This window comes from Numida meleagris, chromosome 6, assembly GCF_002078875.1.
Source record: "Numida meleagris isolate 19003 breed g44 Domestic line chromosome 6, NumMel1.0, whole genome shotgun sequence".
NCBI classification, from domain to species: domain Eukaryota; kingdom Metazoa; phylum Chordata; class Aves; order Galliformes; family Numididae; genus Numida; species Numida meleagris.
Genome location: NC_034414.1, coordinates 13,266,576 through 13,294,546, shown reverse-complemented (window position 1 = coordinate 13,294,546; position 27,971 = coordinate 13,266,576). Strand labels below are relative to the sequence as shown.

Below are 27,971 nucleotides of genomic sequence, written 5' to 3'. Positions count from 1 at the left end.
TTTCAGTGTTGCAAGTAAGACACCAAAAACTTCAGATTTATTGAATTCAATCTCATTAAACTTCTGTGTTCAGAGTGTAAGGTCTTTCCATGCTGGACACTAAGCGATAAGACTACTGGAATTTTTCTGGTTCTTTGGCTGCAACCCACTTCCATCAACAGCAACAGTTTGGCCTTTATGTTTTGATCTTCATCCAGAAGAGTTGTCATTCTGATGTAAGTTCATTTCTTCTGCCTAGGCTACTACATTGAGACCAATTAAAAAATTTGTTTTACAAGTACCCATATTTTATGCAAAACAGGAAGAATATTTTCAAGTATATTAAAAACTATTAAAAAGCACTAATTCTGTCAAAGTACTTACAAACATGAATAAATAAATAGTAAGATGAACAACTAAGTCTCAAATATGACACCCCCTTCAATGAAGTAAAATTACTTCAATTCAATTGGTTTTACTGAGATAATAAATATGACATTTAAAGCTGCTCAAGCACTAGTTCGATTTGTAGGTTGCAAGAAACATTAAAAAAGAGGGGAGGGAACTAGCAAAAAGTTCATATTGCTCTGTTTCAGCTACCATACATGTAATCCATTCACTTTAGCTTCTCAGTACATTGCTATCCCACAATTTTCAAGGTGAACAAGAAAATGGAGAATCTTCACTTGGTAGTCTGGACTATTCCCCTATGCATAGGGTAAAAGGCTCTAAAGGCCTACTGACATACTAAGCTACAGTGTACCAACGGCTGTAGAGTGTGCTTTATTTAAACCTCTTATTTCCCAAATGCATTGAAGTTGCCACTGTACATGTTAAGCAATAAAGAAAAGTTAGTGAAAATCATGCATTTTAAAACAAATTAATTTTAAGCATTGTTAATAAGATTGTGCTGCAGCGATGAAGTATCCTGAACTGCAGGCCAGGTATCCAAATATTTGTTACATGTTGTTCAAATATCACTTTGAAGTGGTATTTCCTTATTACTGTTGTTTGCATTCAGCAGGTTGGCTGGAATCTTTCTGTTTAAATGGAAAAAGAAGAAAAGTTAAAAAACAAAACGGCGTGCAATAAAGCGCTTCAATGAATAAAATAACCGGAGTACGCGGTTTTAAACTAACGAGAGATCATTAACACACAAGAAAAGTCGTACGTAAACTCAGGTTAGATCATAAAGATGAACTGCAGTCACTGTTTCTTTTTCCCTCCCCCTCAACTGCTTGATACTTCATACTATTTTTTAATCTACATTTGCATTCTCTAAACTCCATCCAGTAGGTCAAGGTTCAAACCAACCAGAAAGCAAATCGTTTTCTATTCCTCCCCAACCAGAGGCTCAGTATGACTTTCAGTTCATATTAAACTGTTTAGCAATAAACTGCCGTCTCCCTCAGCAACTTGGAGGAGGGAGGCAAGCAGTGAAGTCGAGCTGCTTATTGTGCGGCACGACTGAGTTTTCACTTGATAGCCTTGCCCTTTTCGCTAAGGTGATAAAAATGTAATTCACGTGCTGGTTTCTTCTAGGTTCTGCACCACCAGCAGGTAACTATTCAGCAATTTAACACCGGGCAAGAAGTCCATATGTTAATCGAGTATGCAAAAGTAGAAACACCTTCATTACAGAGCAAGTCAATTTCCCCTCTGGCAAAAGGAAGTGTACTTGGGAAATAGAACAAGTACTCAAACAGCTAAGAACTTCACGTTTTACACTGTACGTCTTGCTTTTCTTGTTGTTGCCCTTACAAAGCAGAAGAATTTTCCCAGTACTGTCTACTTCTCCCTTGACTGTTCTTACGGTTTACTATGAACAAAATAACAGTCACCAAAAGTTTCTGAAACCTAGTAAAGAAAAATTCAGCCGTAAAACACGACACCTTGAATTCCATAGGCTTCAAAATAAGATGTTTCTTGTTAACTATCCTAGAGGAGTTTATATGTTGCAAAAGAAGTAGGCATGCAGGAGTTAATTACGCATCAAGTGACCAAGAGCTAAGACAACTTTAGCATTTTGCCTGTAGTTGAGGAAGAAGCGGTGTAACTAAGGTTCCTTCTCAGAACGCTTGCCCATTTGCTGTGCTACACCTAACAAACTACTTTTCCCTTCATCCCCTGAACTAAAGCAGCAACATTCCCACTGAAATACAGCCAAATTTTGTCTTCTGCATAGGTACACCAGAGATGTTCCAGACTTGTTTCTTGTGGTTCCCCCTCCAGCACATCTGGCTAACTCCAGCTTTGCACTCTCTCATCTTTCTAGGTTCCCAAGTAATATGAACTCGTTTTCACTGATCCAGGACTAAATACTGCATGAAATTCCTCGAGACATGTTTACACAACATTACGTTATTGTTCTCTCTTTCCTTGTCTTTACTGAAGAGAGACCTGGTTGTGACTGCTAACAATTACAGGCTAGTCATTCGCACTAGAGACAAACACAAGAAATCCCAACATTTTTATTCAAGAAGCTTTTCAGAAATATCTTTTAGTTTGTATTTGAACCTGGCTACACTGAAGTGCATAGCAGCACGCCTTCTCCCTTCTGGGTAAGAGCCCTAATCAACTAATAAACCAATTATTTAGGATAGGAAGGAGAGAAAAGGAAAGATTTTGAAGTATTTCCTATTTCCCCTGTAGTACCCAGAATCCTTTAGGTTGACTACTGCAGCCATTCGGACCAAATTTTAACAATCAGCCAAAACTCTTATAATTTCTAATAAATTTCTTTCATGCTTGTCTTTATTTCTGTAAGCAGTTACATGTGTTATTAAATTCTGAATTGCACAGATTGCAAAGCTCCTTCTTAAGGACCTTTCAGTGTTGATTACTACTCTCAGACAGAAAAAAGTACACTTTAAAGGGCTCTCACATACATTCCAGTTGTTAAGAGACTTTCAAGAAAAATGTTGACAGAAACACTGTCAACTGTAAGTTTATAACATTCCTGGCTATCTCAACAATGCTTATCAACTGTTTAAGCAGGGCATAAGCAGTGAGATAGTATCTCAGATCCACGTTCCAGCATTATCATTCTTCCAGCGTTTCAGCAGCATCACACTACTCATGCTGAGCAAGCCAGTACATGAGCTCCATGATGCCTCACACAAAGTCAGTCATCTCTGGATTAAACAGTGAGGTGCATCAGCACGGGTGGATGACTACACTTTCTTCAAGTTACATCTGCCCCACCAGGCACACAACAGTCCAAACTTATCTTTGGCCTGTAATGGATCTCTGAAGATCCAGGCCCAGACGCCTGCAATTGAGATACTGCACCCATACTCTCTCAGGCAGAGCCATGAGTTTAAGCTTGCTCTTCCCACGGTGCCCAAGTTGTTGGTGACATTTGGACAGCCAGCCACTAACAAAATCCATTCACCAGTCTTATACAGACTCTGCTCTATTTATTTCCTCCACTCTAGCTAGATTTCCATTCATGCTACCTTTTCTTAAGTTAACTTCCCAAGGTATCTTAGAAATATCGGTGAATTCAAGCCAGGCACAGAAGACTAAAACAAGACCAGAACTGGCAAAGGTGGAAAGGAATTATTTTAAAATAAATATAGCAGTAAATATGTACTGAGGTTCAATACCACTGCTACAGAGACACACGAGGATTCTTGTTGCCATAAAGAGATTCTCTATATGAGTCTTGAGCAATGACTTCAGTTCAAGTGAAAGGTGGTAGGATTATTATTATTACTTTTTAAAAAACTTTAACGTCTTTAAAGTATTTCATTTTATATTATTTATGATGTGTAAGCTGCAGTTTAAACTACTCTGAGCCCTCGATTCCAGTTTGAGAAACTGTTCCAATGGAGATATACTAGCTACTGAAGTGAGACTCCCACCTACTCTCAAACTTACTACTACTTTTCCTTCTTTGCTAACAAATCAATGTAGAACTTTTGTCCCTCTTATTTATAGCACTGCTTGTTTCAAGCTCTTTTGCTTGAATGGACACCTGAACGTTTTTCTTCTGATTCTTCTGGAATTTGATTATCTAGGAGATCAACACAAGAAATGTACCTATGTACAGACCACTTATTCAGATATCAGCCATCGTATCAGCTAAACTGCATTAACTGCTTATGGAGAGAAGACATATACCGAATTTCATGAAGAAGTTCCACCAAAATTTTGTAGAATCTGAGGGCTGAAACAGGGAAGAAAAGCAGGTCTGAAGTAGTAGATTTCCCCACACAATGGCTTCCTTAACTTTCATACAAAAAGCCTACTGCTTCTACTCATCCAATTAACCTGGTATCCTAGAGAGCGGGGCGTACGACCAAAGCAGCCATGCCATTTACCTCAGTGAATTGATGCTTTCAAGCCAGATCTTTACTTCATGTGAAGTTGTTTCTTAAAACAAAAACAACCCAAGTTTCTATTCATCTTTAAACTTATCAGGCAGAACGTATTCCTAGCTGAATCAAAGAACAATCAGGCCATCACTCTCCTTACTTTTACAGATCACCTTTTACAGATGCTTGCGTGTAATGGAAGCTTCCATTTGTTAAAGCAGCCAGGCAGCTCAACGAGATCTCCTCTGACTCCCAAACATATCTTGCTGCCAACAACACTGGGATCAACACAGGCAGTAGCCACTAAAGCTGATGCTCCTTCTAGCTCAGCAAGAAGAAAGCCTTTCAAGGTTTCAAATGTTTCAGTATGAAGTAATCTCCAGTTTGGAGTCCTAGAGCTAAATCTCATCTTTGCTCCTTTTCTAATTAATGTCCTTGAGAAAGAAAGCAAGGATATCAAATGCATACATGGTAAGTAAATTCACAGCTAACCAGAGCTAAGAACAAGGTCTGAACAGCTTCCTCCACATAGAAAACACTACAAAGGTTAGCAAAGGATTTATTTTCAGAACAAGTCCTGCTGCTGCTGTTATTGAAAAGACAAAGTACATCAATGCACAAGTGATCTCTACCCCACAACAGATTTTTAGTTCATACCAGTGTTCTAAATTACCCAGTTAACTACTTCTCTATTCAAGCATAGAGTCAGTAACATGAAATAAAGGCAGTTAAAGGAACAGGGCATGCAAGCACATAGAGGAATATAGCTTATCAAGTTAATATACTAGTCAAAACACCTTTTGAAGTTACTTTCATTTATATGACTGCTTAGTCTTCCAAAGCCACAACTTAAACATAGCAGAGAGTAAGACCTTTGTATAACAGATGGTACTGACCTGGTCCTAACTGAACAACTCAAATGCACTTACATCTGACAGGATTGTGAGGGAGGAAGGACAAAGAGTTGACAAAGCAAAGAGAAAAGTGCTGACATTTATCTAGCAAATGAAGTACAACAATAAAGGAGATAACATGGGAACAACTGAAGAGGGACAACTGGATACAAAGCAAAAATAGACTGAAGAACCATTATTTTGGTGTACGTGAAAATGAAAGCTACTCTAGATACAAGAAAAGCTGTGGGGATGGACGGACTGAGAGGCAAAGAAGGGTAAGTGATGGGGAGAGACAGGCCCAGTGAACATAGTGAACGGAAGCAGAAATGGAAAACAGGATTAAGGGCACCAGCCTTAAAAGGCAAACCCAGAATTCTATGTTTACTTGGAAAACTAAAGCCAGCAGCTAACAATTGTTAACTGTAGTAAAGGAAGACAGCTGTGTAAGATTGCAGCAGGATGCCAAATAAGCTGTCATGACAAGTGATGCTCTGATGCTCTACTACAGCAGGTGAACAGACAGTGCAACTATGCTGAGGCAGTGTGGCTGGCTTTTCAAAGCACAGACTGGAAATACAAACACAGCTGAACTGAACAATGGCAAAGAAGGGCAATACTTATGTGGAGATGGAAAGAACACAGTTTCTTCTAAGCAACTAAAAAAGAAACATACATGCCTAAACTACAAGAAACGCATTTAACCTGTTGCAGGTAGTGTTCTACATGAGGCATGAGAAGAAAGGTGAAAGATGACAAGACGCAACTGAAGAAACTTTTCTTTTAAATAAAAGAGACAAATGAGCAAGAGAACAAAACCTGTTCAGAATCACAAGCACTGAAGAAAAGGTCTCTTCAGAATGACTGACTGAATTTGTCAGGCAGCATAAAAATGAATGTTGCAAAGGACATACCAAGTCAGTCAATGACTTACAAGAGTTCTCAAGGAGAGCAGAGGAGATATTTAAGAATTTGCAAGAACACTAGAAACAGTAAAGAGATGCAACATGAAATCAGAAACAAGGAAAAATGAAGTCTGACAAGTCTCAGTATCTTTTATCTCAAGTCTATAAAGCACAGTTTGTCTGATACAAAGGCAAAACAGAAGTTGTGCCAGGAAGGCAAGGAGGTCATTCTGAAAAATCTACTTCAATTATGACTTAAAGGCATTCATCTCTATAAGCATTTATTTCTACTATTCTGTGTTACTAACAAAACCTAAACCCTAAAGTTTCCATTCCCCCCTTTCCTTTCCCCCATACAAGGAAATAACGAAACAAAAACTAGCAAACAAACTACATTGCATGGCTACAATGGGACTCTTGGAAGTTAGGTATGAATGAATTCCACCTTACCTAGAAATGTATGAATGATAAACAGACTTAAATTACACCTGAATGGGAAAAAATTGAAAGGAACTGTCAGCATGAATGAAAAGTGAAATGTACAAAATAATACAGGAGGTAACAACTACAACTTTCCAAGGTATTTCAAAAGCTCTTCCTACAGAATACCAGATTTCACACTTCCTCCATTATGTCTTTCTTAGCATGAAAATACTTTGACTCAGAACTAACATTTTGTTTCTCAGTTGTCTCACCTGCTCCTGCTACAGGTACACTACTGCATTTTGATCCTTCAGAACAGAGTTAAGAACATTCCTTTCTGTCAACCTACAGTCTTTCCACAATACAGACTGTCTTTACAGTATATCTTGTCCACGAAAAATAAGTTCAATTCTTGACATGGTGATAATAAGCGTTTACTAGAAATATGATGTAAGTCAGAAGAGTGACACGTTAGGTTGCTTTAAGACTTTCATCCAAAGATCAAGCAGTTTTGCATGTTTCACTTTTTCATCTGTGCCTTTAAAAAAAGATTAAAAGCTGATGTTTTAAGAACTAAATCCATTCAAGTATGTCATCACTGTCCCAGCTTTAACAAAGCTAATTTTTAGCTTTAATATGACTGAAGGATTGAAAAATTCCTATCAGAAGGAGCACGACCCCCTCTGGCTGCATTTTAAACCAGCTCTCATCAAGTTTGAAGTCAAAAGTTGGGAACTAACTTCTTGATTTCTAGCTGAGTACAAACACGTGCCATCTAACCCGCAGCCATTCGAACAACCAAAAAGAATAATTCTGAACAAAGAAAAATAAGTGAATGAACGAGCTGAGACTTGTCAGACCAACTCTAAGTTGAAGTTCAGCCACAGAAAAATATTTGTAGTAAGACCTTCCTAAAGGAAGAGAGATTCTTATTACACAGAGGTAGTACTAAGAAGTAAAGGGACAAAGTTAAGTTATCTTTTCCTTGTTGGAGGTTTGGGAGATAAAAAAAATCATTCTTAATCTATACTTATCCAAACATTAATTTTTCACTTAAGAGGAATTTGAGTACTGCAGAAGATGAAAACAATACAGTCAGAAGCTAGTCAGATTTTTGTTCTATTTATTAATATTTTCACAAACTGCTGCAAGCTTAATTATGGTTTTTCATCACCGTGGCCTGTACTATGCTTAAACACACTGAAGTCTTTACCTTAGGATCACTTTCTGCATCTTCCTCCTCTTCTCCCTCCTCTTCCCCCTCCAACTCCTATGACAAAATAGAGATAAACTAACAGAAATTAAAACAGGTTAAAAGTGCAACTTTTTGCAATGGAGAAAAAAAAACAAAATAGCAAGTGATATTACCATTGTATGCCACAGCGTTTTAGTTGTCAACATTAAAAATAGTTGGGCTAGGTTAAGAGAATTCAGCATCTTCAGAAATCTTAAAGCAAGTCTTTGTGTCTAAGTTTCCTCTTTCTTTTGACCTCCTCCCAAAGAGTTTACTTGGACCACTAAGTTAGTTATCTTGTGGAGGATTTTGTGGTATCTTTGTGCTGTTGTACACAAGCCTACATCCAAGTAGCGCTATCCCAACACCAACCTGGCATTTGGGACAGATTAAAAACCATGTACAGTTGTAACAAGATCCAGCTTAAAACAAAACAAACATTTAACCTTCAACAGCCTAGAAGCCTGAATTGTAACTTGCAAAGGGAGAAAAGCAACTGCATGCTGAAGGCTGTCAGCTCGCATCAGACCATCAGCTTTATAATTTCTGATGTGCATTCAGGCACGCACCTTTAACCAACCAGCAAAAAAAACAAAAATAGTAAAATAAAAACATTATCATCTGTCAAGATATTAGTTCATTAAGTGGTTTTAGGCAAAGCCTTTCACGGTATGCTTCTGTTCATTTAACGCTGCAGTAAAAGGATCAGAACCCTTAATATACTAGAACTCTCACCTTACATTAAACCTTTAACCTGAGTAGTTGTTCCCTCTCCCTTATTTGCCTTATATTTGGCAATGAGCAGTCTTAAGGCTTATGACAACTAACAGCTGAAAAATAAATTCTATTACTACCTAAATAACAGATATTTTAAAATAACATTGATATGTCTCACCATGCAGCACTCAAAAAATGCTTCACTTTAATTATTTTTGACTGGCGTCAAAGTAGTTCTCAAAATACCAAAAAATCCGGATAAATGTTCTTACAGGAAGTTTTTTTTTTTTTGAAGACAAGAAATACACACAGATTTTACAACACAGGAATGCTGAACTCTTTTGGAAAGAAGTATCATACACAATTTCAGAAACTGGAATACAGTAAGTAATTAGTTATTTGTAAAAGATGTATTATGCATCTCACCTCCTCTTCACCTTCTTCACCTTCTTCAAACTGAAAAAGAAGACCAAAAAGTCCTATTAGCTCTGCTAATATTTGCATAAAAACTTCTGCAGTAACAGGTCCAGTACACTGAAACGCAATACCTGAAACTAAGCTTCTTCCAGAAACAAGAATTGAAGGCTTACAATAAATGGAATGCTTCTTTCCTACTCCCAGGTAACAGGAGCCTCCTTGGATTATTTGTTATTCTCATATAATACCACACACTAGACCAATCAGAAAAGTAAGAGACTATTTCTATGTACACAGTGATTAGTAAACAAAATGCTGATGGCATACATACATTGTCATCATCCTCTATAGCTTCCCCTGTGAAATAAAGCACAGCACGAGGGACTATCCTTTCACGGAAGAAGTGACCAATTTCAAAATCTGCAGCTAAAGTGAACTCTGAATCTTCATCCTGCAAAGCAAATCAGTTTGAAATAATTCTGTTCTAGCACATCACTTTATTTTTTCATTAGAAAGCATGACAAGTTTGAGAAACATCACACTACCATCAACATCAACCTTCCAGTCACTGGTACTTAACTTTTTAACAAAAAAAAGAAATACTGAGAGTCTAAATCCAGATTTTCAAAACTGCCAATTAGAAGTTTTCTATTGTCTACATACAGGTTACTGGCCTGCTAAAACAACATCCAATTAAAAAAAGCCCACACTGACTTTGCTGGTTCTGACAGAATTGTTCAGACTGTCTCAGAGTTGTAAGGAGCTGGCTAGCAGCTGAGTGGTTAGAAAAAGTAAGCGACCTTTTCCCAGCAGTGACAGTCACAGACATACTCTATCTTCAAGACATGCAACAGCAAAATGTCACAGGATTACTCCAATAAGTCAACAGTATCTTTCAATTTATCAAGGTGAAGTTCAACCTCAGCAAAAGCAAAAAATAACAGAACTCTTAATTAAAAGAATCTGAATAGTTTATATAGAGATGTCTAGCAAAGAAGACATGGCAAAGCAATCCTACCATTTCAGAAGTGTAAACTTACCAATGACTCTCCATCACCAGATACTGCAAAAAACAAAAAGGGGGCTGTAAATACAAGTACTGTTTGCATAGTCTAGCCCACTTCAATATTCCAGATGACAAAATACAGTACAAATAAAGACTTTCACACACCAGGGAGTAGTGGTGCGATTAAAGACTTCCAAAGCTAACTATTAAACCCTTAAGACGATTCAGATCCATTTTAAAAATCAAACCCACGAACCGCACTGTGTGTGCTGTAGTAGAAGCACCAGGGCTGCCATCCCAACATCAAAGATCTTTGCACGGGAAATAATCTTTCTACAAATGCATACAGATTGTGTTTTCCCCCCCTCAAATAGCAACACTTTTATTTCTGCATGAGTGCTGAAATTACAGCAACTTTACTTCGCTAAAGCACCATAAATCATCTTTCCCCAAACTCAGATTCTCCCAAGTAGGCTAATATGTCACGAGGAGTTTGCAAAGTATTTTGAGAAATGCCTTGATACTACAACCAGGACAGACTCAATCAAAACACTGTAAGTGTGCTGCGCAGAATTAAGGAACAGGACTTCTGTTTTATTTATTATTTTGTTTATAAATAACAGAAAATCCCACAGGTTCACATTCTCCATTCAAGTGCCACAGGTACTGTGATCCTACTGTGAAATGTAGTTTGGTTCCGTCTGTTCTCACAGTTGAAAATTGAAGTGTCAACAGCCAACAGATGCCATAGCTTTGATATTTCTTACACAGCCACAGAATGTGTCCTTTGTGTATATAAAAACCCAGTATAAAATCATCATGAGGTAAGCTAATCACTATCCCGTTCTCAAAACAGCACCTACGTAACTCTACATGTAAGAAAAAAACAAAGGATATTTCTGTACTAAATAAACCAGCTTTGGAAATACTTATCACTTGTTTCATTCCTGTGCAAACAGGGATTTGCAATGAGATTTAGAAGGGGCAGGTGTTTCGTAAAAGCCCACAACTGAATCAAGACCTAATGCTGACTTTGTTCAGAACTACTCTGATTCTAAACTGCTTTTCCATCTCCATTTGAAAAAGAATACAATGGGAGATGTATCAAAGAGAGAATGTTCCTGGAATATATTCAAATTGCTTTAAATACTTAAGTGTACATAGAACAATAAACAAAACAGGAAATTAGGAAGGTACGATGTGGAGCGTCATGGATCACTAATTAATCACAGAAGAACCTGCAGAATGTTCTGTTGCTTAACACAAAGGTTTCAGTGAAACCTACATGCTGGAACTTTGATCAGAATTACAAGAGCTCTTCACAAGCTAAAAGCCTCAAATTGAGGCATGGAGCCATCCTGTGGTAAAGAAAGTCAACTTCTTTAGGAGATTCTACAAGAGACTTTGCATACAAGAAATCCCATTTACACAGCACATCTAACTGTCAAATTATACAGAACAACCCAAATGATCTGTTCTGATGGGTTGCAGTTTGCTACCTTCTCCCAGTAAGAAGTATACAGTGCAGCAGAACAAATACAGTTTGTAGATTTAAGTTGTATTTATCTACAAAATACACAGCATTTCATAAGAATCCTAAATTCTCAATTTCCAGGCTTACCCTTTATTGGATTGAAGAAGTTAAAAAAAGAATCATTAGGTACTTGTTTAGTAATTGTCCGAACCGTTCCTCGACCCTTGTGTTTCTGTTTTTTCTTGATCGTTTTAACTGTAACATTCTTTCCTTTCTTCCAGTCAATAGTGCACCTAAAGACAACATGTGGGAAACAGCACTTTAGTACAAGACATCAGTGGCAATAAGGAACTAAGCACTGAAACAACAAACATCAAAGCAAAAATGGATTCTGGCTTTCTAGTTAAAACTACATACACAGGCGACTCACTCTGAGAAACGTAGGATGCTTCATAGTGCTAGAGACTATGCACGTACTGGATAGACCAAGTATTTCCCTTAATGAAAAAGCTGAACACCTTGTCTTCTCAGAGTAATTACTGCCCCCCCAACCCACCCATGCTTTAACACCTCCTTGCTTCAATTATTTGGGTTTTATAATTGTGATTCAAGTATTCCAGAACAACTCAACAGTTAAGAATGTTTCTTCCAACAGCCAGGCCAGTAGAAAACAATATGTTATGCACCTTCCCTGCAGGTCAAGAAGTGTATGGTTACCCTAAAATTAAGTGCGCCAATAACAGTGGCCAACAAGAGACATTCTAACTCTCCAAAGAACAGCGCTCTGATTGACTTGGCAGTCAGATACAGCTAGCTAGAAAGGACAAACTTCTTAGCTCCTTTCCATTGCTGTGCAAACTGATACTTATCCCAATTAAGTCATTCTCCATGCACATATAGTTCTACACAAAACAACACATGGCAAAGAATGAGTGATAAACGGATCTCTTTTAACAGTAGGGGTAAAAAAATAATTAAGCAAAGTATGGTGTCACAGCAGTCCTTAGGTGCCCCAAAACATCTCATTCTACAGGTCAGTCATGTGTTTGATAAGTAACCTGAATGAAATGTCACAAAAATGTTTCCCTGCTCTACTTACTCCATTATCTATAACGTTTGTAAGGAAACATGAGTAGAAATCACAGTTTTGACAAAAGTGCAACTTCAAAAAGGGAATCCCCTTTCAGACTTAATTCCAGCAAAATGTTTTCTGTTTAGCTGAAGTTATCTCCAAAATGGACTCATCTTTCACTTAGGCAAGCTTTGCTAGACATGCAAGACTGTATTTTGGCTCAGTGTAGTCAAATGTTCAATTCAAAAGCTAGTAGATAGCACTAGATGCTAAAAGGTTTTGAGGTTATCAGGGTTCCTTCAAGAAAAGAATTATTTCGCATTTCTTATGTTTTAGATGGGGACAGAGAGTTTCTTTTTAAAAAAAGAATAAGTCATCAGACAAGAAAACTAAGCTAAAACAAAAATAGGAAGCCGCATCCTGAATTCATTTGGAAATGCACAGCCAAGACTGTCAAAACCAAAAATACACGGCCAACATGTTCCAGGCTGAGAGAACAGACCATACGTATGACCACCTCCTGCCAGATACAAAAGTACTGTTGGAATTAAAATTACTGAGATGGGCAAGAGTCCAGGAGTATGTAATACAACAACTAAAATGAATTCACCCAGTTACCAGGAAGTAAAAGTCTTGTTACCTCATTAATAATCTATTTAACTTGAAAGACACAAGAATGAAAATGCAGAACTATTGTCTGTGTGTTTAGTGTGCATGTTGAGGTTAACCATCCTTACATCATTCCTAGTTTTTCAGTCAGCAAAAATCTTCATTTTATCTTCATTAGTTATTATCACAGTCCAGAAAAAGAAATCTGAAGAACACTGACTAGTTCTTGAGTTTCAACATTTCCTTACCCATCACAATCAACTATTTCAGGTCCTTCAAATGAAAAGGGATCTGTCTTGTCTGGCTCCGACTTCATCTTGTAGGTTTTTGTCAGGACTGTATTAGAAAAGTAGTCGTTGGGCCCAAAGTGGAACTCTAATGAGAAAGACTAGAAGAAAGTTCCATTATGGTTTTGTTACTACTGATCTTTATCTTTGAAATAGTGCATCAGCAGAATTAACATTAATTAAACATATCTTTCGCTATTGCAGACGCATAGACACCTATTATTCATCTCTTGACAAGGGATGATGCAGTTGTTTTTCTGAAGTTGCTCTGGCTTCAGAATAACATCATCAGGCTCTGCTCTTGTACCTGCTCCGAGCTGTCAATTATATGATCATAGAATCTTAGAATTAGCAAGGTTGGAAAAGACCTACAAGATCATCCAGTCCAACCATCCACCTACCACCAATGTAACCCCACTAAACCATGTATCTCAACCCAACATTTAAACGTTCCTTGAACACATGATCCTACAAGACTGTAACAGAAGTTCTTATTTTTCACTAAAAATAAGTATGCATGCACATACGAGTCTGTATTTCAACAGTGCACTCCACGATGAGCCAAAGTATTTGTTCAACAGAAAATCCTGCAGAAGAACCCTGACTTAATAAACTGAAGCCTAAGATTATACACATCTTAACTGCTTGCAGCCTGCAGCAGTTACTTCTGCTCACACTGGTAATGCAGCACCTGAAAACTGACTGCAGAAATTCAGCATCTTACGTGGAAGATAAAAGGCTCCAAATCAGTCTCATCTCCCAAAGGCCCCTTAGTTTTGCCTCACCATCTGCTTTCTACAACCACATGAACCTCCTCACATGACAGAAAGCTGGAAGGATAGAGGTCAAGGAGTGATAGGTCTGCTAGCAGCAGCAGCAGCCTCCTCAACTCAAATGCTTACAAATTAAGGAAAGGAGGGCACTGGGAACCGAATGTGAGCTAGAATATCTGTGTTGGCTTCTCATAGCCTATTTCAGCTTTATTTCCACTTTAAAGTCAAAACACCCAGGTGTGATAAGTATTCTTTAAATAAGGCAAATCCCTCTCTGGGACACATGCTCAAGGGAAGAGTGACAAATGTAGCTTATCCAGCACCAGTGATAACACTCAGACCCAGATAATCCCACAAAACGTCACTGAGGTTATAAATAGGTAACCAGCAGCACTACTGAGCGTGCAGCGTCCCAAGGACTAGCAAGACAAACTTCTTCACAAAGACTGTACCTCAGTATTTCTTTTCGTATCTGCCTATTATGAGACAATAATGAGAAGCTTCCAGTTTCAAGAACAACTGAGATAACCCCTCCAGTAGCCTTATTCGGTTATCTTTGTTTTTGATATCATATTTGCTATGCAATATGAATTTTTACAGATCTCCTGTATTATGAGAACGTATTCTCATGAAGTTCAAATATATAAATAAGTAGCTTAAAATAAGGAAGACTTAAGTCATACCCATGCTCTACACCCAGGACTAAATATGCTAGCAAAGGATCCTGATGACCAAACAGATTGATATTTACAAAGTATCTGTCTTACAAATTTTACTTACACAAACATACATACATTTCTACAAGTGTAAATAAAAGCAAGTACAATACAAATCACAAGCTTTCTGCATACAGAAGTTTACACACAGGCTGTAACAAGCAGCACTTTGGAAGCACCAGGTAAACTGAAAAATTCCTACTGCCTGTTTTTTTTAGTTGCAAAATGTAATCTACAGCAGAATCAGTGTTATGCAACAGTAACTTGAAGTTTTTACAGTACAAAGCTACCACAACTTTTAATAAAGATTTCAGACTAGACACTCAAGCAACTGGAAAACAGGTTTCAATCAAGTGGTTAGGAATGTCTCCAAATAAGGAAGGGACATGGAATTTGTCAGCCTTCCATTACTGGAATTGTTGTAGCACTGGAATGGAACCTATTCACAGGAATATGCTGTCAAAAGGTTACGAACAGTGCGAGACAAGATAGCAAGTCCAATATAGCAAGGAGCAGCCACACTTTACTCCTCAATCCAATTCCAAACCAAAAGGAACCAGGCAATCTTCATATAAAGAACATTTTACTTGGAATTTGAAACAAAATTTATGCAAAAACTAGCCAGATTTAAGCTAGAATCAGAACATAGAAACTACAGTAACAAAAATATCTGGCCTAGTCTGAAAAAGCAAGCGGTCAGGAAAGCAGAAGATAAATTTTAAAAGCCAAAGCACGAAGATACTTAGCTCAGAAAAGAAAAAACAACCTTATATATTCCAGCCAGAGGATGGAATGAAAAGTTCAAAACGCTGCTCACATCATTATTACAATCTTCATGAGAAGCAACTATGGGAAACTCACCATAGGCTGTCCAGGTTCAGAAAACTTCACTTTAATATCCTGTAGGTGTTTCAAGATTGGTTCATCATATTCCTAGAAAGACAAAAACAATTTATTTGTGAGCAAGCAATATCTAGAAGACCAAAACTTACATCTAGTTTGCTTGTTCAGTTCGTTCTTAAGAATGAACCAAATCTTGTAATTTTTAAAATACTGCAGCTGAAGTTCAGATTTAGATCAAAATTTCTTAATTCTTTTTTCAGTTCCCACACGTAAAACTCTCAAACATTAAGCCTTGTATTCAGCTACCAGGCTAGGCTTCATGACCACTTCTGAAAAGGATAAATTCAGGATATTTATTGCTGATGACATACACAGAAAGATAAGCTTCAGGGAATTATTCCTTAACAGCAATACGAGCTATTACATTAATTGCTGAGGACCACAAGGCATATTTAACATGAACTTAACCAATCCACAGGTACACCTGCACCAGTACCCTTGAGGAAAAAAAAACATCGATCATTCATTGATGTGAACTTCTATTTTCCTATCTTCAGAAGTCATTACAAGACCATTTCTAAGAAAATTCACATCCTGTTTAGCAGCTTCAGTCAGCTGTTCAGTTTGCCTATCACTAGCCTTTCAAGCATCTTCAGGAATAGTATCAGAGATTGTGAATACACCCAAGATTTAGCGTCTCACATGTTCAAATTATCACAGAATCACAGCATTGCTCAGGTTGGAAAGGACCTTCGAAATCATCAAGTTCAACCGCAACCTAACCATACTACTCTGACAACCTACCACTAAATCATGTCCCCGAGCACCACATCCAAACGGTTTTTAAACACATTCAGGGATGGTGACTCAACCACCTCCTCGGGGAGCCTGTTCCAGTGCTTGACAACCCTTTCTGTAAAGAAGTTTTTCCTGATATCTAACCTAAACCTCCCTTGGTGCAACTTGAGGCCATTTCCCATTGTCCTGTCACCTGTCACCAGTGAGAAGAGACCAACTCCGCTCTCACTGCAATCACCTTCCAGGTATTTGAAGAGAGCAATGAGGTCTCCCCTCAGCCTCCTCTCCCCAGACTAAACAGCCCCAGTTCCTTTAGTCTCTCTTTGTAGGGCATATTCTCCAAGCCCTTCACAAGCCTTGTTGCCCTTCTTTGGACCTGCTCCAGCACCTCAATATCCTTTCTGTACTGAGGGGCCCAAAACTGGACACAGTATTCGAGGTGAGGCCTCATCAACGCCGAGTACAGGGGCAGGATTACTTCCCTAGTCCTGCTCACTATCCCATTCCTGATCCAAGCCAGGATGCCATTGGCCTTCTTGGCCACCTGGGCACACTGCTGGCTCACATTCAGCTGACTGTCCATCAACACACCACGGTCCCTTTCTGTCAGGCAGCTTTCCAGCCACTCCTCCCTAAGCCTGTAGGGTTGCCTGGGGTTGTTGTGACCAAAATGCAGGACCTGACACTTGGCCCTGTTGAAACTCATACGGTTTACCCTGGCCCATCGATGCAGTCTATCCAGGTCCCTCTGTAGTGCCCTTCTACCCTCCGGCAGATCAACATGCCCTCCCAACTTGGTGTGGTCTGCAAACTTACAGAGGGTGCACTCAATCCCCTCATCAAGATCGTTGATAAAGATGTTGAATAGAAGAGGCCCCAGCACCGAGCCCTGGGGGACACTGCTCGCGACTGGCTGCCAACTGGATTTAACTCCATTGACCACAACTCTCTGGGCCCGGCCGTCCAGCCAGCGTTTCACCCAGCAAAGCGTATGCCCATCCAAACCACGGGCAGCCAGCTTCTCCACAAGGATGCTGCGGGGGACAGTGTCAAAGGCCTTACTGAAGTCCAGGTAGACCACATCGACAACATTACCTTCTAAGCATTACCTGACTAAGCGGGTCACCTTGTCATAGAATCGTACAGTAGTTTGAGTTGGAAGGGACCTTTAAAGATAATCTAGTCCAGTTCCTCTGCAACGGGCAGGGACACCTTCCTCTAGATCAGGCTGCCCAAACCCCCATCCAATTTGACTTTGAACACTTCTTCCAGGGATGAGGCATCCACAGTTCTTCGGGCAATCTGTTCCAGTGCCTCATCACTCTCATAGTGAACAATTTCTTCCTAACATCTAATTTAAATCTACCCTCTTTTAGTCTAAAGCCATTACCTCCTTGTCCTATCACTACATGCCCTTGAAAAAAACTTCATCTTTCTTATAAAGTCCCCTTCAAGTACTGAAAAGCTGCAAAAAAGTCTCCGTGGAGGCCTTCTCTTATCCAGGTTAAACAACTCTCAGTCTTTCATCATGGGAGAGATGCTCTAGCCCTCTGATAATTATCGTGTCCTCTTCCAGACCCACTCCAACAAATTCATGTCTCTTTGTGCTGTGGATCTCAGAGCTGAAAGCAGTACTGCAGGTAGGGTCTCAAAAGCGCACAGAGGAGGGGAAGAATCACCTACCTTGCCCTACTAGCTATGCTTCTTTTGATGCAGCCTTGGATACCATAGGCTTTCTGGATTGCAAGCACACACCTACGGCTCACATCCAATTTTCAGCATCCCCAACCCATTCATGCTCCAGGCTGTACTGATGTCTGGGATTGCCTTAACCCACATGCAGCACCTTGCACTTGCCCTTTTTGAATTTCACGTGGTTCTAAGCACTAGCTGCTAATCAAAAAAGAGTAGCAGCTGTTTACCATATGACAGAAGTTAACTCTTTTCAGAAGAGAAACTTACTTGTACTAATTCACTTAGCATATCTACATTCCTAAAGATAGTAAACCAGAAGTCTGGAATTCCTTTGACATTTGTCTCTTCTGCTTCCGCTTTTTCTTCTATTACCACTACATTTTTCAGGTCTCCCTGTGAAACAAATATACAGAAACATTTAAGAAATGAAATCACGACTTCTCAATACATTGAGAGGTAGACGTACAAAGAATTTGCTATCTCTGAAGCTGCACTTTGAGAGATATTTAAAAATTTGCATTGTTTTTCCTCTGTAAATGAAGTTAAGAGACACAAGGTTCATTTACACAGCTAGACATATACACAAGGAACTCAGATGTACTTTCAAGTAATTTTGAATTCTTCCGTACAAAGACTAAATAACCACGTGCCAGTTGCGGTAATCCGACTATTTGAAGAAAATGAAAAAATTAAAAATGTTTATCTTTCTACACAGAAAAAAAAAGTAGAACAGCATGTGTTTTTCTATTTCTCTTTCCTGTAGACTCACATGCCATTTACAGTTCCTCACCTAAAAATCTAAGCAGATATGCTCTCCAAAGTTGTTCTACCTTCCCAATTTTGCAGAATACTTGGTAAAGTTGATTTTCACGGTTACCTTTCATTATTACACTATCCTAAATTATTAATATTTTGCAATGCAGGATTCCATACACATAATTGATGTCACACAAAAAAAGACTAAGTTACTTCTCTAGCTCTCAAAAGAGAAAGCTTACCATCTGAATTGATCATACTGCACCTTTCTTTTTACACCACTAGATGGCAGCAAATAAACGAGTTCTTCTAAACAGCAGCTTCTCGGGCTACGCCTAGCCAATACGAAGCAGCAGTTCATTTGACATCTAGACATTTCCAAAGCTCTAACTGCACAGAATATTGCCAGTCAACTATGCATTCACAGAAAGCCTCAGAAAGCTTTTTGCTTCTGCACGTTGAGTTCTGCATTGTGCTAAATTTCATGAGACCAGTCAGACAAAAAAAAAAGAACAATTTGCTTTGCTATGCCAAAGAAATCAAAAGGAGACACAATGTGGGAAAAAGATGCCAAGAAAGTCTAGCAGAATGGCAAAGACAGCACTGTAAACAGGTTGCTTCTCTTTAAAAGGAAATACCAAGTGGTGTGTATACTTCTCCAAAAACAATGACAGAAAACTGGAAGGCAACCTACCTAGTAGATCATTCTTTCTAAGTCTGGATAGTTTCTGTTTGAGAGGAAAGTAAGAACGCACCAGCCAGCACACATTATTTAAGTCCACTCCACTTCTCAACTGTGACATCTGCGTGTCTGATTTATATTTCTGGTCATTTAAGTTAATAATGTCCCCCAAAATAAAGGAAACGAGCAAACAAACTGCCAGTCTTCTATTATTTTGGGATTATCCTGTAGCACTGGAATGGAACCCATTAACAGAATTATACTGCTAACAGGTTACGAACAGTGCAACCAAAAGCAACAATTTGCTCAAGTTAAGAACTTGAAAAGTGCTAAACTGAATTTAGAAGCCTTCATGAGAGATGATGTTCATTGCAGTAGCAAGTGACTGATAAAAGCTTCTTTTTTCCCCTCCAAAATAGGAACTTTTCAAAGGGAAATGGTTTACAGGAATTTTTTTTGAAAAAATCCAATCTTCCTGTAGTTCATTATCCCAATTTGTACTTACTGCTAGCTTTTCTTCTTCCTCGTTTTCACTGTGCCATTCTGACTCTGCATCTGTGGGTTCTGCTTCTCCATTAATAAACTCTCTCCTCTAAAAAAAAAAACAAACCTAAAAATGTAACTTTTCCCTCTGGATGTGCTACTGATATAAGCAAAATTACGTATATGCAAACAGAACTGACACAGCTGTAAGGAAACATATATTTAGTCTTCTCACCTTATCAAAAAGAGGTTGATAGAGCGCTGCATATTTTCTCTCTAAATCATGTACTTCTTCATAAAATTTAGCTTCTATGTGGGCACATTTCACCTGGAGCTGTTTCAAGGCATCAATTCTTCTTTTCACTGCTTTTGGTAAACTAAAAAACAAATAATTATTTAAGCTTAAAAGTTAGTTCCCTCAGCATTATTTAACATATAGCTCTGAAATAGGCCGCTTATAGCTAAATGCAGTTTTTAAGTGCTTATGTCAAAGATTCTATGAAATATGTATCACCAAGGTTGGAAAAGACCTACAAGATCATCCAGTCCAACCGTCCACCTACCACCAATGTTTCTTCAATATATCTTTCAACCATGTTAAAAAAATCCTCTTCCACCCAAACTGTATTTGCAAGGGAAAGTTTCATGGATTCATGGGTCATATTTAGACGGATACATATTGTACATCAGACAATTAGGTGTTTATATACAGTAAGCTAAAAAATGGATAGATTTTATAATTAAAAAAGTCCCCCAGCTAAACCCAGTCAAGAAATAAAAGGCACGAGCCTCTGCTAAAACCAAGATTTTAAAAGTGTCATCCTACCCAACTTTTAAGATTCAAACTTAAAACTAGAGGCAAAAAGAGTAGCTTTGTAAGTCCTGAACTTCACACCACATCCTAGACAGTAACTTTTTTTTTTTTTTTTTAAAGGAAAGAAAGAAATCACCACTCCCTAACAGAACCACGAAAGAAACAGCTCAGGGGGGAGAATAATTATTTCAAACCAAAAGAAAGCTATGGAAAATACTTAATGAGGCAACACCTTGTTTTGAAATTCACTCAAGTACACTAAAACCCAACTCCTCCCTTCATATGTAGGCCACTGAAACATGGTTTAAGTCAACAATTTTACTTAATGAGTCATTTGTTCGAATTTCTGACCCTAATTATATAGTAATAACATTCTATTATACTTTCAGTCTTCCAAGAATGTCATTATGCACTGTACTTACGTTTCAATGTAACTTGAAGGGGTAAGCGCTGTGTTGTCAAGTCGTTCCTGTAGAGCTGCCAGGACTTGTGGATTCTGCATCACCTGATCTGCCAGCTTTTCTATGAAGACAGGAACTCATTCTTAAAACAAATCTGAAGACATTCACCCAGCACTTATGTCATACTATGAGTCTTGCAGCATCACAGTAAAAATACGCACTATTTTCCACGTCTCACGTATCACCGCTATAGTGAAGTAATAACTCAAGCAAAACTAGCTAAGGATCAGATTTCAGAAAGGTAAGAATGGATAATGATAGAAAACGTGCCCTTCTCATTGGAAATATAGAAGCAGAAAGCACATCGATGGCAAGCACATTTCCTGTCTTCTCTTGTAAGAAGGTGCAAAATAAGTGTTTCTCTATCCTCCCTCTATACCAGCACTAGCACGTAAGTCACATAAAATTGCTGAACAACTATCAAATTGTACTTCTGAGAAATCTGTAGAAGTGTATCCCAGTTTGTCTAACTCCTGAAAAAGTCAGATGGAAACGCTGTGAACTGTACAAAGCAATGCTGCGCTATGACTACTTCCTTGACAACTGTTAATTTTTATATCAAGATATTTTTACAACCTACACAACTTCCCAAAGAGTCATCACCAGAGTGGTCAGAAAAACATGGTTTTTTTTTCTTTCTGTTTTTTTAAAACCAGAGATCAGACCTAAACCAGTTCTGGTTAGGAGTTAAAAATCCTCACTGAAAGGATTTATGTGGCAATCATAAAACAAAGACATTTATTTTCCTCATCTTTCCATTCTTTCCCACTGCCCTTCTCACCAGACATGAAACAACAACAATCAATAAATTGCACGGCACACACTGACTTGGTGAAGTTTTTACACTGGTTCTTGTTTTTTTCCTCCTTAAAGTAATCTGATTATATTATTCAATGGTGTCTGCTAGTTTATATGAAATATAATGACCACATAGTGAAATGCACTACTGTTTCACATTAGCTTACAAATGTGAGTATTCAGGTTACTAAAAATGGAACTGTAGCTTCTCTGCATATGCAAACGCGCAAAGAAATTTTAATTGTAAAAGCATTATCCTACAGTTACCTACAGACCTCCCAAATGAAAAATAAAAGCTTCAAGAAGACACTCTTGAGATGATGCATTTTCCCAAAAACATGATAGCGGAGAGCCAGAGTAAAAGCAGGAATGTTCATTTTAATGATTATGCTGATAAAGCTGCATAATCAAAACTAGGCTTTATTGCAAGTGACTACTTCATTACTTCATGCAATAGCGAAGCATCCTAATCACATGTGCAAAAATATTTTTACTGTTACATTAATGAAGTCCCTATTTTGCTCTTCCTTGCAACAAACGTGGAAAACAAACAGGAAGGATATGTACGAATAAAAGAAAGAAAACAGCCTAGAAACCACTGCTTTGTTTTCAACAGCAAATACATAGATGAAAGAGCTTCAAAACAGGAGGCAAAAGCTTTACTCCACCCTTGTAACGTTGTCTAACACTATGCATCTCTTACCTTTTTTGTCACTTGCATTTTTAGCAGCCTCCACAGAATCTGAAGCAGTATCTTCTGCTTTACTAGAAGAATTAAAAACATAACATGAGAAAAGCATCACTTCGCCATGGTGTTAATATTAAAGAACAGAAGTATACTTGATTTCCAGTGTTACGTAAAGTTTTACAAACAAGCCAAGAAAAGACATGTTTATGTCTTGAAGCTTTTCAAAATTTAAAGGCTCCTGCCTTCCCTCCAGTGCCTTCCATCATGCTTCCTGTGCTGGAAAAACAGAGGGCTCAGAATGAGTCAACAGTGGGCAAGCATTCCCTATGTTTCCTGCCAGTTTAGAGGTTGCAAAATACAGGCTGGGTATTGCTGAAACTAATCTTACCTCAGACACAAAAGGAGAAAGGACACTACACATGCAAGTGAGTATTATTAGTTACTGGATAGGCCAGCTTATCCTGGTGCAACGCAAGCCCTAAAAGGGCAGCTTAATGTATGTATTTACACCAGCTTAAAAACAGTTATTTGTCCTAAAAACATTACGAAAGCTAGAAAATAAAGCAATGCCTGCCTTTTGCATGTTGAAGTCAAACAGATCAGCAAAACAGTGAGGGAATCAGCAATCTCTTCAAGTCTTTTAAAGAGTCTCAACATGAACTTGAAAAACTGAGTCTAGACAGCACTAATTACACTAACCCAGGAACAGCAATTCTGTAGCCAACAGGCGACACTCATAGCTTCCAATGCACCAAACAAGCATATTTGCATTGCTATAAGGAAATGCAGTCAAGTTACAGAAAATATTTCCATTTTATTCTTATCCAAGTTTGGTAGTACGTTCTTCATAGGTTAAAAAAGTAAGTTCTCCCACAAGACAACCAGATACATAGCAATCCGTAACCAGATTTAATTTCAAGAAATCTGTCCAACATACCTGTTATCTGCCATCTGTGTGCCTGTATCCACCTGTAAATTGAAAAACAGTGTTTAGAAATAATTTAATAGAATCTTTTTTCTTATTTACCTCAATATAGAAGGTGTAAATAAAATAGGGCAATGTTTAAGACCTCAAGATAAATTAGCACCTGCTAGTTTTACTGGGCGAGTCATCATACATAAACTCACGCAGTGAAGTGAACAGCTTCCATAATATCCAATCTAAATGGTTCAGTTTTTAAACAATACATTAAGTGCTTTCATTCCACCCTTTAAAACTTTTTTTTCTGTTAAATATGAACTGGTAGAAACATTATAAATGGGAATAAGTTTTCATCCTAAAAACAGATGGCATAGCTTCCTGGACTGCTCTGCATTCTTTTTTAAAAATAAAAACCCAAAGAGGAAGAAATAAGCATATTATTTTCTCATTCCTTAACTAGTGTCACAGCAAATAATGAATTTTTAATCTGTGTTAGAATGCTAGATCTGAAAATGATGAAAGTTCAAATGAACTACAGCCTTGACTCATGTCACCTCAGCAGAAAAAAAATGTCTGTCTAATCAAGACTATTTGTGAATAGCTGCTTCTGCTGTGATATACAGAATGACAACCTAAACACACTACTAAGTAAGGAGAAGCAAAACACTGGAGAAGTTATTTACACACAAGAGGTTTTTTGACAGCAGTTAGAAATGAAAAATCCCCTACTTAAGGATTTGCCTTAAATGCATTTATCAGGAGTGAGAAAACAAAGAACCACCGTGGAAGTAGAAACCTTGTTATTAGCAGTGGCTGGAACCAAGTTTAACACAGCTACCCCAGCCTCCAAGATCTAAATTAGCTCTGCTGAGACACCAGGGCCACACTACCCGAATTATTTTGCTGGTATTTCTTTACCAGGGTGTCATACACTAAAAAAGATCAACAGAGTTGTAATACATCTGGTTTTCACCTCCTCCCATTCCTTTCCTCCTCCCCCAACCCCCATTCTAGGCGTTGTTCATAACAAATCCAAGTAATCACTCCACACTGTACAGCCGATTTTGCACTATCAAGTTTCCAAGAAAGCAAATGGGCCTGAAAGTCAGGTTTAACGATAAAAAGAATTATTCATCGTTCTTAGGAGTAAACAGGACTGATTTCTTGTCTATAATGCCCAAGCAGGCTGATCTTTAGACCAGCTTCTAAAAGACTGCTAGCACAGGAGAATGCAAATGCTAATGGCATTCAGAGTGGCAGTTAGAACAGGAGGATCAGAGAATGCGTGCGCTCCTCCACACGGAAAATGCCAACTCCTGCTTTAGGTTAGAAAAGTAACATGTTCACAAGCACTAATATGGAGCTGAAAAGTACATACTCTTTATATTATTCCATAGGAAAGCTGCCTAATATCTACTGAGAACTCCCATGAGCCAATCCTACAGATTAAGACCAGGAACAAAGGGCCTTCTTTCTTGTAGACCGTATCCGTGTTAGCAACCCACAAGTGTTTTACCAACACTTATTCTTGCCCTAAACATAACAAGAGGAAGTGACAATACAAGCAATCATCTCATGGAGCAAAATGAAAGAACTCTGCTATCTTACAGCTGAAGAAATAAAGGAGCGTACATGAATCCTTCCTTCCACAGCATACAGAAGGCAGAAAAAAAAAGGATGGTCAAAAAGGTAAGAGATCAAATTGACCTAATATCAGAGTTCAGCCAACAAGTTACATGATCCTGGTCACTATTAGAAGAAGCAATAGTAAGCAACTAAAAATGCAGACTCACATTACTTAAAAATTAGCCTTAAAGACTCATCTCTTCCAACCCAGGACCAGTCACAGACCCAATGGAAAAATAATTCCACGCACAAATGATCTCCTCTGTAATTTATGCTGCTTTTCCTGCAAGGAAATATTTCTCATCCCTGATGAGGAAAAACAGAATTCTCATTCCCTTGTCATTCCCACTTGGAGGACATGTAATGAAGTTTCTGCAATACACATAATTTAATTTTAAATTGCAGTTGACTTAAACTCCCTTGGAAGACATCAATTAGGCACGTTTTGACAAAGGCCATTCACGTAAGCAGCAAGAAGCAAAAATTGGTAAGACACCATTTGCTAGTACAAATACATACTTTAAGTCCGGCCTGTCTCTTCAAAGTTTTTCTTTCGGTCTCTGAAAAATGAAAAGAAGTATATGAATAAAAAATTAAAAGCTTTCCCCAAAACAGCTTATAATTCCCAGTGGCATTACAGCTGCCTTCCAATGACTTAGCAGCTGCAGAATTACTAATAGAACTGTTCTGTAAAAGCTGGCAGGAGCAGGGAAGGACAAAGCAAGGTGATTTCAGATAAAACATTAGATGCACATCTCACTGAAAAAAAAACACAGACACAAAGCACTGAGCCTTCACTTTCATTTTTCCCCAAGCTCAGTGCGTAGACAATGAAGAAAAAAATAATAGCATTACTGAACTCTAAGAAAAGAACATTGTAAGGTATTATTATTACCATTATCACCACCAATTAGAGGCCAAATCTGTACTTTTGGACAGTTCACCATTTTCAAATAACTAATACAGATGCAACACTTAGGGGAAGGAGGGGCCTACAGCAACCACCTGTCCCACAGCAGACACTGCTGCAATTTATCTAGAACAAATGTCACACAGCACTGGTCACCTAAAACAGCAGGAAACGGTCACACATCTCCAACAGTTTAAGACGGTAAAAGCTCATTCTAAGGACAAGCGACACCCTGAAGAATGCAGCTTTAACGGCAGGAGATATTCCTGAAAACATACAGAGAATAAATTCTCTCCATTAAGAAGCCTACATCCTGTTGTAAAAGCCTTCTAAGCACAGCTAGAACGTAAAGCAAGGAACTAATGGGCTCCCGAACTTACAGGAAGCCTTCCACCCACGAATGTTACTGCTTTTGTATCTACAACAAATCAGGAGGGAAAGTTATGACTTCCGTTTTAGACCTACTGGGAAGCAGCTCTGCGTGCAGCCACAAATGTAATACTCTGATGCTTTTTGCAAGCAAAATGAGAAGCAGCCATGAAAAAAAGTCACTTGCTGACCTGCTCCACAAGCCCTGAAAATCAGCAGTACTTCAACTCATCCTGAAACTTGTACTGAGGGAACATTATTTTGGTTAAAGATTACTTAAAAACTTTCTAGTGGCTTGATTTCACCTACAGAATTTACATAATTGCTTCTCTACCTTTCTACTTGTAGAAACACGTTACAGAACGAAACAGACAAATCCTACGAATGATGTTATTACATGTGGTAAACACCCACTGGAGCAGCAAAAACGTGAAACAGACCCTCACATGGAGAGCAGGGGCCTCGACAGGGGAAAGCCGACCCCCAAGCGCACGCCGAGGAGGCAGATGACCGCGGCCGAGGTCAAACAGCAGAACCGCACCCAACTGAAGAGCTGCGGGGTCTGACTGGAGCCGAGCGCTGCGGGCCGAGAGCCGCAGTAGCCGCTCGCTACGCACACGGCCCTCCCGCCTGCTTCCTCCCCCACTTCCCGGGGAGGGCGGGGGAAATGGCCCGCCGCCAGGCCACGCGGGGCGGGCGAGCGCGGTCATCCGTGTGGTCAGAACGACTCCGACCCTCGCCGCCAGCCTCGCAGTGACCCCGACCCTCGCCGCAAACTTCCCCAGGCAGCCTTAAAATGGTGCCTGAGCGGGCCGGGTCCGCCCCTCTCCACCAGGCGGCTGCAGGCAGCCCCCACCGCCGCCCGAGCCCCACCCCGCGGCAGGCCCTAACGGCCACCCCACGCGCACCCCGCCCCTGCGCCGTGCTCACAGCGGCCGGCTCGGGCCCGCCGCTCACTCCGCCGGCCGCCCGAACGCCGGAGCCACACGCCTCCTCACCTGCCCGCGCCGCGTCCCCTCAGCAGCGCCAGACTCCTCTCAAGCTCACTCGGGCTGCGCCGCCGCCAAGAAAGCCGCCTCCCATTGGCCGAAGCGCGGGCGCCCCCGTCAGTAAAACCGCCGCCGATTGGAGCTGGCGACGGCACGGCCGCCGTGCCGCACGCGGGACATGTTGACTATCCGACGGCGCGGCGCTCGGCCAATCAGCGGGAGAGCGCGGAGGCGTGGGGGGAGGGCGGCACGCGCTGGCAGAGGCGTGCGCGGGGCTGGCGGCGCGCGGGGCGAGCGCGTGATGGCGGAGGGG

At 39.5% G+C, this 27,971-nt stretch overlaps 1 protein-coding gene across 2 annotated transcripts; it reads right to left on the bottom strand.

The window, feature by feature from the left end:
- NAP1L4 (nucleosome assembly protein 1 like 4) lies at positions 1–27,826 on the bottom strand. 2 transcript variants are annotated; one of them, XM_021402070.1, is made up of 16 exons: positions 27,668–27,826; positions 25,910–25,950; positions 23,780–23,811; positions 22,858–22,919; positions 21,318–21,417; positions 20,317–20,458; positions 20,104–20,190; positions 18,428–18,553; positions 15,686–15,757; positions 13,297–13,436; positions 11,515–11,660; positions 9,928–9,950; positions 9,219–9,338; positions 8,897–8,926; positions 7,733–7,789; positions 1–1,019 (listed from the first exon to the last, which is right to left on the bottom strand). In XM_021402070.1, the coding sequence occupies exons 3-16, from the start codon at positions 23,791–23,793 to the stop codon at positions 981–983; spliced, it is 1,158 nt and encodes a 385-aa protein (XP_021257745.1). In that variant the 5' UTR covers positions 23,794–23,811; positions 25,910–25,950; positions 27,668–27,826; the 3' UTR covers positions 1–980. The 2 variants fall into 2 exon arrangements, with proteins under 2 accessions (XP_021257745.1, XP_021257746.1); XM_021402071.1 differs by lacking the exon at positions 27,668–27,826 and adding an exon at positions 27,110–27,255.